An 11,539-nucleotide genomic window follows, 5' to 3' on the forward strand; every position below is an offset into this window, starting at 1 on the left:
TGCACAAGGCGGTCAGATGTTCGAAAAATTGTCGTTGGATGCGGCTTCAGGCGTGAATTGAAATTTTCCGGTGATTTCCAGATGAACAAGGTACGTTGATCGAAGATATATTCAGTCATTAGCGGAAAAAAAGTAGTCCCGCAAAACGATTGTGAGAGAAAAAGTTTTCGACCTTTGAAAATCGAAACAAAAGAATGTTAACCCTTTCGATATTTTTAGTCGATATTTAGCCGATTTTGAAAAATACTTAAATCAATTATTTTATATTCTTCAGTCAACGAATATTTTCACGTAATTCATTTCCATTTTTTCACACTTCCAATTAACAATCCTCGATTTTTAAATTGTTCGAATGAAAATGTAATTGAGATCCACTGACCTAACCACGTGGATTTCGACGCGAGGTATTATGCCACTGACATATAGGTTAGCATGTACATCAGTGTTCGCTAATATCATGAAAATTGCGTTTAATAACACAGTCGAATCATATAAGGAAATAATTACTTTGCGAGCTTACCCATTACCAACATCTGCAAAAAAGTAAACTATTTCAGAATTGTTTTACGTTGTCGCTTATGGTTTCCCAATCACAACTCTCTCGGCACAATAATTCTTATTTATACTCATCCTTGAAGCATCTCAGAGTTGTTTTATTCAATCTACGTGCAAATTGTTATCTGTATTCATTGATTATAATATTCTATAATTGCGCAGAAAATGGCTAGGCATAAGTATAATACAGTTCCCGACCAAAGTTATATCAGTGGCTACTGAAGTTCTCACACATTGGATTCAAATTGAATAACGAATGAAGTGTTTGGTAGGCTTTGCAACGTTTGATAAAGCAATAATTAGGTCCAGTTACAACTACTCAGCTGCCGGTCGAAAAAGATTCAAAGAATTAAAAAGCTTGATACACATCATCGAATTAAACGCACATAGGCGGTACTGTGAAGTTGATACGCATTTGTTTAAAGTTTGATGACATTCGAGCTTCACATATATTGTTCTGAAGGCCTGAAGGAAAAAGACATAATACATGGCCACGATAGTAAAAACTACAGATTCTTGATACGGCAAATATGTAACTTAATTTTCAATCATTCTAGCATGAAATAGTAGACCAAAAAACGATCTGCAGGATATCTACATCAGCACAAATGAATGATCTAAAATTAATACAAAACAAAGCTAGAAATATTAAATTACAAAAGTATAGCAAAAATATATTTCTGTAGTACTTTTACCATAAAAAAAAAAAAAACAAATGACAAGAATTAGGATTACAGCTTAGTGGATTTCTTCACCTCGCATTAACTGTAATTAACATGATTTATTAACAGTTTTTTATTTTTTATCAAATGTATGTTCATTCAAGTAATCGTTAAAAATATTCATCGTAGTGACTCACTCAGATGTCCCAGGTTTAGCTTGTCGAGGATATCGATCCCTAAAAATACAAATCTCTTGTAGCATAGCATACAAAGGGCCAACCTAGTGTACAGTGCCTGTATAAAAAACATCTGAACAAGATTTTACGTCATAAACCAAAATACGAAGTTAATTCCTTGACCTAATGAACTTGGTCTACTCTTTACCGTCTGCACGATAATCGGCCATTGGATCTGCTGGAAAGCGATGACCAGTAACAGTCGAACTATGAGTGGAATTCGTACGACCGGTTCCCACCAATTGCGCAGCTACCAAAGCATCCATTAATTCTACTTGCGTACGGTACATTAGGCGAGCATGACCCTCAGCTAACCTATTGTGCATTAGAAATCCTTGATAATTCAATCATTACGATGATAATAATAATAACAATTAGTCCTGCTATAGCCTTTCGGGCATGTCCCCATAAGTGCGTAGCTTCTGCAGGATGAGGGAGGGATGGTATAGTGCCATCATTATGCGTAATGGAACTCTATTATTTGTCAATGTTTCAAAATGTTATGGCAAAACCTATGTGTCTGATTTAATTATCGATAATTAAAGCTCTGACGAAAAGCTTAAACGAGTTACCTAACAAGGCTTTCTAAGAGTCGTACAGTTGTCCTTTCTGCTCGTCTCTCTGGGTTCAACCTGTGGTATCGGTAAGTGGCTCTAATTACTTCTGAAGCCTCTGGACTTATAACAGGTTTGAGTGTATGTACCAAAGCGAAATAGTCCCTCACCGTTTCTTCTGTCCATAAGGTACCCGGTTCCAAAATGTTCAGCTGCTTTTCTGGTCCACTAAAATCATACATGACAATTGTCTCCTTTGAAGATAAGTTACACTTCTAATAAGATCATGCACACAGAAGCCTGTAGAAGCAAAACGATCTTACATGGTAATTTTTTTTTCTGCCGATTCCTGAGCTGTTTTTAAAATGTGGCTTGCTATCATCTCGTCCCATTCTACATTCCGATTATCTCTTAGAACCACGATCAGATCAAATCGGCTTAGAAGAGCGTCTCCTAAAGATGTTACAACTTGTTTTCCATCAATGCAGTGTCCGCCGATAGGATTAGTCGCCGCAATTACCGTACAACGCGAATTTAACGTGCTTACCAGCCCTGCTTTAGCTACTGATATTGTTTGCTGTTCCATCGCTTCGTGGATTGCACCTTGATCGTGTGACCGCATTGAGGAAAATTCATCAATGCAACATACTCCGCCGTCAGCTAATACTAATGCTCCACCTTCCAACTGCCAACCTCCTTCATCCTTGATCGCAGCAGCTGTCAGGCCAGCTGCGGTTGAACCGATACCAGTTGTTAACACAGAACGCAAGGCTAATCTAGCCGCGGTGCGGAGAAGCTGTGACTTGCTGGTTCCGGGATCGCCAATAAACAACAGGTGCGGTTCACCTCTGATTCGTGTACCTAATTTTGAAACATTATCATGACGTTCTTGTTCTACATGGCAAATTGTTATTGAGAATAATACCCTCATGGTGTCTAACAGCTTCATGTCATGTAGACGTAATTTTCTGCATTTTTTGGAAGTTTTTAATGGAGCAATAACGTGATAATTTGTCTAGTGAATTTGGTGATCAAAATTTCTTCATTATCATCAAACTTATTACCTGAAAGGTATAGGAGGTATTGGTAAATATTTCATATAGGCTTACCAGAATCTTGAGACTTTGATACTCCGCCAGCAAGCACAACTGCAAGTGCCTTTTTGACATTGTACATACCATAGATCTGGGGAAATAAACGTAGTCTCTGTGGTTAAAATGCTCGAATTATTTGAAGGTGTAGATTCATTTTATACCTGAGGGCAAAGTGAGCCAAGTATGATATCTCTACCGACCAAAGGTTGTGCTTTATGAGCTTCCCAATACCTGGCAAATATTTCTTTCGCTTCATTGGTGGAGAATTGTGCCTCGTTCATTTTACTAGAGACAGCAACGCTGTTTGCCATAATCACAGTGCTTGCTTCAGCTCGTTGACCCGGTGTTAATGAGCCCCATTGTCTTATCACCATTCCACTAGGAAAATAGTTTAATGTCGTAAAACAAGGTATTCACTATTTAGAAGCACAGCTTTTTAACAGAGATTCGAAACATGAATTGACTCCAGAAATTACCATATATCAACGTGATCTCCGGGTCTACATTTATCAACCAAGTCATCCAAAAGAATTATCCGAGTTCCACTAGCATATGAAGCTCTTGTGTCAATCTGACATTTCTCCTAAGCATGGTAACAATCGAATTAGTGAAGTTCATACTAAACGTGATTAGTATATCAATCCGCGATATGTAAATTTACCTGAATTTTTACTTCTTGATAATCTGAGCAATCGTTCTGCTGCAAAGTTGGATCTGTAAAGATGCTTTTTGAGTGACATGCATCGCATTCTTTGGTCTCCGTGAATTTCCTTCTTTCCCATTCTAACTGTTCAAAATCAAGGCAAAATTAACTCTATGTTTCATGTTGTCATAGACTCTCTATTGTAGATTATTTTGATCTAATGATACAAAATGATCAAAGATAAGCGAGCAAAGAGTATTTTTCAACTCAATGCTATTTAATCAGCATAAAATATGGAATAGAAATTGTAGAAGAATGTAGTAGAAGAATTAATATACTCAGCAGGAGAATTATGTACCTGTACAACGGTAACGTGTTTACATTTACGACAGGTATAGCGCTGACAGACTTTCAACACGGTAGGCTGCGACGTTCGCACAGCGATTCCTGAGGTAGAAATCAACTCCCCAATCGGACTTTGGTTTACTTTTATCGGGAAAGATGTTATTCGTGTATGAATCTGAAATTTCAGTTGCATCTGTATTACGATCTAGTTTCATATATATAGAGATAAATGATATCAAATATTTGTATCGGTACGTTTCGTTATTTCTTTCACTTTGTTCATTTGGAACAGTATAAAAATGTATCCTGAGTCGGTATTAAGACATGGAATAAACGAATTTTATACCTTCTGTTTTACTATCAGTCCAGGGCTAAATAATTTTTCCTGCGCTGTTATTGCCGATTTATCGCAGAGCGGCAAATACTCTCGAGGATTGTGCAAAAGTATAGTGGCAAGTTCTTGATCCGTTTCAACCAAGGATAGAAAACTGAAAAACACAGGTGTATTGCATATTTAGTGTTGTGTATGTATTTACATAAACAGCAGAAACCAAATTATATCCAGAGCTTATAGGTTAAGGTTATTGATACAGCGATTATCTCCAATCGTAATAAAGTTATTTGAAATGTATTATCTTCGTATTACTTTGAATAGAAAAAAAAAATCCGAATGGCATTTGATTCAATTGTAGTGCTAGCTGTGCAAAGTATATGGCAAGAATGGTCAACAATGCTCCGTACTTTACGTGTATCGAATAATGTTGAGTTTCGTTAACAGCTTCAAGTATCTTCATCAAATCATCTTCGTGGTACTTTAAAAAGTATTTCTCAAGCATTTTAACTGCTTACAGAGTTATTTCAAATCCCAATGGAAACAAATGAATCAACGATGAATCGAGGCAGAGCAAATAGGATTGGATTTAATTCGGTCAACTTCAGTCGGGATCCGCAAGAGGCGCGGGAAACCAAACGCACGAACTTCAGATCGAAGCGATCGCGAAAAATTGACGATCGATGCAGTGTGAAGACGGTCGAAGAACGCGTTTGTTTGGAAAAAAGTTGCTGTCTAGATTGTTTCATGTCTCTCATTTCTCTCTCTACCGGCTCTAATTCGAGTTCTGACGAAGAACAATCGTCAACACTCGCGATTCTTCGAGATATATCTGTGATTGACTATCAGACGGGAAACAAGAAACAAGAATTGCTCGAAGAGTTCGAGAAGGCAGGCGGCGTGTGAAAACGTGGACTCTGCTGATTTTTACAACAAGGTATGCATTATTCGCAACATTCTTAAGAGGTTTTACTTTGTGCTTTATGTCGATGAAATATGGCTTCGGATGTATGTACGTATTTTTTGTTCATGTGGAATTTACATCAGGCTGAAATTTGTAACGTTATTATTTTGACGATGTATCTTTGGAAAAAGTCGTGATTTTGTCACTTACAAGCAACAAACTTACAACAAACCGTTAATACAACGTCGAAAAACTCAGATTTTGTTAATTCAACTTTTTCGGGTATTCTAAAGGTGAAAAATAAGATTTTTTGTTTCAACGGTTCCATAAGTTAACGTTACTAACTTCAGCCTCGTGAATTTACTGACTTGTCCAAAAACCTCATGTCTTTATGTTGCTTTCATGGATGACTTTTTAATAGATTTTAAAATATTTACAGACCAATGGTCTTGCTGTGTTCAGTTACAACAAGATGCAAAACGAATGTTTCTGTGCTGTATTATACGATTCCGTGGAAAAGTTAGCAAGGATCAGCAGAGGTTACAATCCATCGCATGAAGTTTAATTGGTGAGTTTCTTGATTTGAATTTTTTTTTTATCTATGTGTCGTTTCCTTTTTCTCTGCAGTGGGGTAGACGATTAACCAACATATGTCAGAATATTCAAGAAAAATATTCTCAACAGCCTTTATTCGTATTTACGAAATTACAATGTGGATATTGTGTGAATATTAAAGGAAGAGGAAAATGAATTTGAATTTATTACATATGAATAACGATGAATCCTAATGCGTGATTGCTGCAGCTTACTTAATTTATCTTGAAAAATAATTTTCAATTTGTGGTATTTCAACTAGCCATAATCCGCCTGAGCGTAGGCAAGCGTTTCACAAATGTACTTACGGTTGCCTGAACACAGGCGATTCAAAACTGGCCCTGTGTTGCAAATTATGCTAGAACAATCAGAGTTGAAGTTCAGAGTCGTCCATGTATCTGATTTTTATCTCTCTTATAATTTTTACGGATGATTCTTGAATTTTTCTATCTTGAATTATACAATCTTTACACAAGGGTAAACGTTCATAGCCTTGAATGAGATTGGAATAAAGCTAATTCTGGTACTCAGATACCCAAACATAATAGCAATCCATCGCTTGCGTGTAAAATAGCGTCATGTGATTTAATGTAACGCTTACACGTGAATACAATAATTTTCCCATATACGTGGACATGCATACCTGAACCATTATGTATGCAGCACAAAAGAGTAGTTTAATAAAATTGAACCATTGCGAAGTCACCTGTAAACACACATCATTGCTCTCGATTGAGCGATGAAATCAGGGTGCGGTAACGACGCATTCGCAGCAGAAGTTGACTGCCCGTTCTTCCCAGACCCATAACTCCCTCGGTTCGTCAGACGAGCTGGAATCGTCGATATTCGTCGGCGTCGAAGCGACGTTCAGAGACGGTGAGGGAATGCAGACTCCGGTGTAGCGACGCAACATTTTCACTGTAAAAGACTTTGGCTTGCAGGTGTAAAAACCGTACCAGCAGTTGGTCTTCTCGCACTCTAAGATTCGCAAAAATCTTGGAAAATAATCGTTTCCCAGGTCGATCCATTCAACCTTAGCGTTGCATTGCCACGGTGTATTTTTTTTCACATGTCTGATTTCCCGGTTTCTATCTTCCGACATGTTTTCCTCTGTATTCGGGTTGCTTGCAGGTAACTCCTCTTCGTATTTTATGTTCGAAAACTCGAAATCCCAAGCCGGGGCGTTACTGTACACGGAATTGTACTCTTCGTCGACATAAAACGACGGTATTTTATCTGGAATCATGAATATTCACAAATCAAATTTCCAAGATCATCGAAGAGAAAACGGTCAAAGTCGAATCGTTAGTTGTGTGCGAAATTATGTCGGGGCCTTACTTATCTTTCGTTTCACGACTCCGGAAACTGTTGGCTCCGACTGAACGCTTTCTCTGGGATCAATGATGGACATGTACCTCGCATTGAACGCCGGCCCCAGAACGGTGCTCAGGATGGCCTCCGGGATGGTACGACATTGTTCGGGACCTTTAACGTCTGCACTTAGTCCGACGTCAGTATCTCCGCTGTTATTCGAAAACTGGATTCCATCGCGTTTGATCGATGCTCCGAATACGGCAAAGCGCGTGTGATGCAAACACAACAAAAGCACCAACACAATGTCCAGCCTCAAGCCCATCGTACTTGGCAATAATCTATCGTCCGATTCTCAATTCAACTGTTTACTGGCAAGTTTCCTTCACCGCGTGTCCTCGGAGCACAATGTTTGCTTATCTATCTCCGGTTTCTTACAACCTACTTCGACACAGATTATTAGATGTTCACAGACTGCGTGACGTTTGTCGTTTGGCAGGTACTCGTTGATTGTTCTGAGCTCAAAGGTTCGCGACTTATTTAGACCTGGATTTTTTGCCCCTTCTTCCCTCATTCTATCTATGGTTTCAAGGTAAGAGGGAGAGGGTACGAGGGATTATTTCGACGGTTGTACAAAGTCGTAAAAGGTTTTCTAATAACTTTCCGTACTGCACCTGTATTAAACTTAGGTATCAACCCATGTACACCCAAGTTATTGTTGGAAATTAGGATTAGACAGTGATGTAGCGGGAAAAAGGTTTTCATTCCTCTGCTGTCCGTCAATTATTCTTATAATGACACATGACAACGATAGAGGATAATTGATAATTTATAGAGTAATGAAGACGGTGGTTTTCTTTTTTGTTTTTAATTTTTATTATTTTTCTTATTTTAAAATAATATTTATACATTTATAATTAAGAATATGAATCTATATTTTTTTTTTTTTTTTTACCATCGTAAACGTCTGCATTCTGGACGTCTTTGTTAAGCGTTGTAGCATAGATACAGATAAATGTGCGAATACTTTGTTAGTATAACCGTAGGTGTATACATATAATATCGTTCTACGTGTACACGGTTTGGAAAAAAATTTTGGTAATTTCAGGTACCGCTCTATAAATAAACCTTACGAAGGGATAATATTATAATATTTGTTTATTAAAGTAGCGTGATGGATAAATTACTAGTTTAGAAGTATAACGAAACGTGCGTGTATTGTTAATAATTTGAGATACACATGTTACTAAATCGTTAAAATGCTTGAAAACTATCAATTAACTCTACGCAGTGTATGATTATAACCAGACAATTGTATTCACATATATTATATCTATACATATACACAGTGATTTATACGTGTGAAACAATATTATTCGTATAAAACGTTCGAGAAGAAGGTGAAGAAAAACACGCGAGCGCGTCAAAGTCGTTGTTTTTTTCTCGTAAAATTAAAAATATATCACAATTTCGAAACGAACGATTTTCAGATATGGTACAATTATTGATGCACTATCGTCTTAACGATATATAAAATTAATTATCAAGGAACCTCGAGGGATGCGCCGCGTGTACCTCGGACGCGATAATTATGATAAAAATTTTCTTCAATTCTACGAAATCCGAGTAGGTGTAAAATTAGAATCCGTCAAATTTCTAGGTCTAACTAATATTTTCTAGTCCAGAGACCCTCGAGGCTATATCATCAGGTCGTTAGTGAAGCGCGAACCTTTCCGGCTGCGGTATTAATATTCCTAATCCCGAATCTCCTCCAAAAGATAATCCTCCAAGTTATCCTGGTCGTCGTCGTCATCCCCCTGCCCGTAGTCGTCGTACTCGTCATCCGCCACCCGATTAACCGTAGGACAAAGCCTGCACCGGGACTCGTTTATGCCGTAGTTTATACAGGTGTCGCCTACGCATTCGCAGCATCCGTCGTGAAACCACCTGTAGCTGGCTGCTCCCATGCTCTGGCACGTTGTCTGGCACTTGTTCCAGGAGTTGCATCGCGCTATGAAGGCAACCGTGCAATTCAGCGTCACGATTCTCGCGTTTCGAGGACCGGAGACGGTGCCCCGGTGCCTGGAGTCTTCGCCTGGATATGGAAAAGAGAATAAGAGAGAGAGAGAGAGAGAGAGAGAAGAAGAGCGAGAATTGGAATTAGAAGATTAGCCTAAAATTAAGTAAATAACGAGAACTATACGTAAATAATGCAGAGTTGACATAGTAAAAGACAGGGGGAAGGAGGGGGGGGGGGGGGGGGGGGGAGGGATAAGGCAGGAAGTGGATCTCGCTTACCGATGTGATACATAAACTCGGGCCTTGAGTCGAAGAGCGAGGCGTCAAAGTCGACCGGGAAGCTGAAGCTCGTCCACCTCTCCTGAGGATCGGGGTCCATGGTCAGAGCCTGGAAGAGTCCTGGAACCGGTTCGTCCAGTTCCTCGATGTGGGACTTTGCGCCGAGGGGATTCCGTGCCGTCGCGTTCGGCTTTGGACAGAGATCTTTCGGGGAAATAAGGGGACGGTTTTTCGTTCCATGAATGGAAGGTTGAAGGTATCCTTCGACTTACCGACGCACGAACAGCACTCGTCGTAGAGGTAGCTCAGGCAGAAAAAGCACTCCTTGCAGCAGCTGCAAGTCTTCAAGTCGCACTTGCAGCTCTCAGTCAATAAACACTTGCTAACTATGCTGCCGCAAACCGCCTGGTTACAGGCACTTGTGGCTGCTACTAATGACACCAGCAAAACTGTCAAACGCGCAATAAATTCACGCGACATCTTTCCTACGCGCAGATTATTCGATTACTGTACTGTACATACCGTATACAAATTATTGTAACTCCCTTCGCTGTAACTTCGCCCACGCTTCTACGTATGGGTAATGCACATGCTCTTACTGATACCTTCTTTTTTTTTTCTTTTTTTTTTCCTTTCTTTCTTTCTTTGTATGTATACTATCTCGTGCAGATATTATTACGTATACATGTATCTATATGTACACGTATGTGTGGGTGTTTGTGTCGTTGCGTGTATTATGTGCGCGGGTGTCGCACGCGTGTCTCCTCTTCGACGACAAGTTTTACTTCATTGGCTCTGAGTTGATTTGTGTTTGGGTTATTTATACCTTCGCAAGTCATTCTCTTGTTCCTACAGGTAAGGACTGGGTGGGGTACTATCGGAGGGTGGGGGTGAGGATGAGGGCTCGGACGAGGAACGACCGATTTGTTAGCCTGTTGTATATTCTAATTTGCTGTAATTTCTAGATTTGGTTATACTCGACATTCCTTGTTACAAATGGTTTCGCTTTCATATCATTAACGAAAATTATTTATTCGCACGGAGGGGAATAAGGATTGTTGGATCAACAGTGGCTAATTCTTAATACTTGATGGGTGGGAAAGGAAATATTTTACTCGAGGAAATTAATTTTTTTCTTCAGCTAATCGAGTATTTTTAAAAATATTTTTATGTTTATTGTGCAGTAACAAAACAGTTTACATATACCGCAGAATTTCGCACAATTGCGATAATTTGATGTCAGTACGACGGTGAATTGATATTGAGGCCACCTTTTTCAAGTGAAAGAAATTTAAACAAACAAATTTAATGTTGCACCGACAAAAAAATGCATAAGCATTGAAAACTATAAACGATTTTCACTCAATTAACATAGCTGAGAGCTTCGGCGTGTAGAAAGAAACTTCTTCTTATTGTTAGATTAAGAAAAAAAAGGTTAATTAATCGATACGTATAGACAATCGTGTACAACACACCGGAATTCGCGGTAACATTTGCCAATAATCGAAGCATCGCTTGGTATAGAAAAGGCTTGAAAATATACGCCTTGACTTGAAAAATTTGCGCGATCTACATTCGATGCCTATTTAATAAACATCCAACACATCGACACAATTGTTATACGTACGCGTCGCTTTTCGCGAGCTGTCGAGCCCCTTTTTCTTGGAATACTCGTACCCGGGTAGTCGAAGGGCAGGCATAGAATTAACCCTCGTAAAACTATCTTCGATGATCCGAGGGATTAAAAGGGTAGCGGAGACAAAGCTCAGGTCAAGGGATAATGAAGGGTGCGAATAGGTCATCGGTCGCAAGTCTTTTGCGCAGCTGTGCCAATTGCAGGTATGTTGTATCAGAGTTGAAATCCTTGGAAAATGAATATTTGGAACAGCAAGAGTTGGATTTATTGGTTAATCCGCTTACCGATAGATCAAGGGATCCTGAGCTTTTCTACAGTTGTGCAATACGTTCATAATGCTTTGCCTATAATTACTCAACGGATTTTGACAGAGCCT

The 11,539-nt window shown here is 39.1% G+C and overlaps 3 protein-coding genes across 4 annotated transcripts; all 3 read right to left on the reverse strand.

The window, feature by feature from the left end:
• Positions 1 to 1,307: 1,307 nt before the first annotated feature.
• Positions 1,308 to 4,987, reverse strand: LOC124412932 (DNA helicase MCM9-like). Of its 2 annotated transcripts, XM_046893164.1 has the most exons (11): positions 4,831 to 4,987; positions 4,436 to 4,577; positions 4,103 to 4,264; positions 3,763 to 3,888; positions 3,578 to 3,684; positions 3,263 to 3,479; positions 3,117 to 3,192; positions 2,331 to 2,868; positions 2,026 to 2,235; positions 1,602 to 1,768; positions 1,308 to 1,453 (listed from the first exon to the last, which is right to left on the reverse strand). In XM_046893164.1, the coding sequence occupies exons 1-11, from the start codon at positions 4,923 to 4,925 to the stop codon at positions 1,398 to 1,400; spliced, it is 1,896 nt and encodes a 631-aa protein (XP_046749120.1). In that variant the 5' UTR covers positions 4,926 to 4,987; the 3' UTR covers positions 1,308 to 1,397. The 2 variants fall into 2 exon arrangements, with proteins under 2 accessions (XP_046749120.1, XP_046749121.1); XM_046893165.1 differs by lacking the exon at positions 4,831 to 4,987 and having other exon boundaries at positions 4,103 to 4,319; positions 4,378 to 4,448.
• Positions 4,988 to 6,053: 1,066 nt separating this feature from the next.
• Positions 6,054 to 7,717, reverse strand: LOC124412937 (protein trunk). The gene is made up of 2 exons (XM_046893169.1): positions 7,257 to 7,717; positions 6,054 to 7,154 (listed from the first exon to the last, which is right to left on the reverse strand). Exons 1-2 carry the CDS (start codon positions 7,552 to 7,554, stop codon positions 6,664 to 6,666), a joined length of 789 nt encoding a protein of 262 aa, XP_046749125.1. The 5' UTR covers positions 7,555 to 7,717; the 3' UTR covers positions 6,054 to 6,663.
• A 518-nt stretch (positions 7,718 to 8,235) lies between these two features.
• LOC124412938 (twisted gastrulation protein homolog 1-A-like) lies at positions 8,236 to 10,306 on the reverse strand. Its single transcript, XM_046893170.1, has 3 exons — positions 9,800 to 10,306; positions 9,528 to 9,731; positions 8,236 to 9,324 (listed from the first exon to the last, which is right to left on the reverse strand). Exons 1-3 carry the CDS (start codon positions 10,005 to 10,007, stop codon positions 8,984 to 8,986), a joined length of 753 nt encoding a protein of 250 aa, XP_046749126.1. The 5' UTR covers positions 10,008 to 10,306; the 3' UTR covers positions 8,236 to 8,983.
• Between the last annotated feature and the right edge of the window lie 1,233 nt (positions 10,307 to 11,539).

Source organism: Diprion similis, chromosome 12 (genome assembly GCF_021155765.1).
Source record: "Diprion similis isolate iyDipSimi1 chromosome 12, iyDipSimi1.1, whole genome shotgun sequence".
In the NCBI taxonomy this organism is placed as follows: Eukaryota; Metazoa; Arthropoda; class Insecta; order Hymenoptera; family Diprionidae; genus Diprion; species Diprion similis.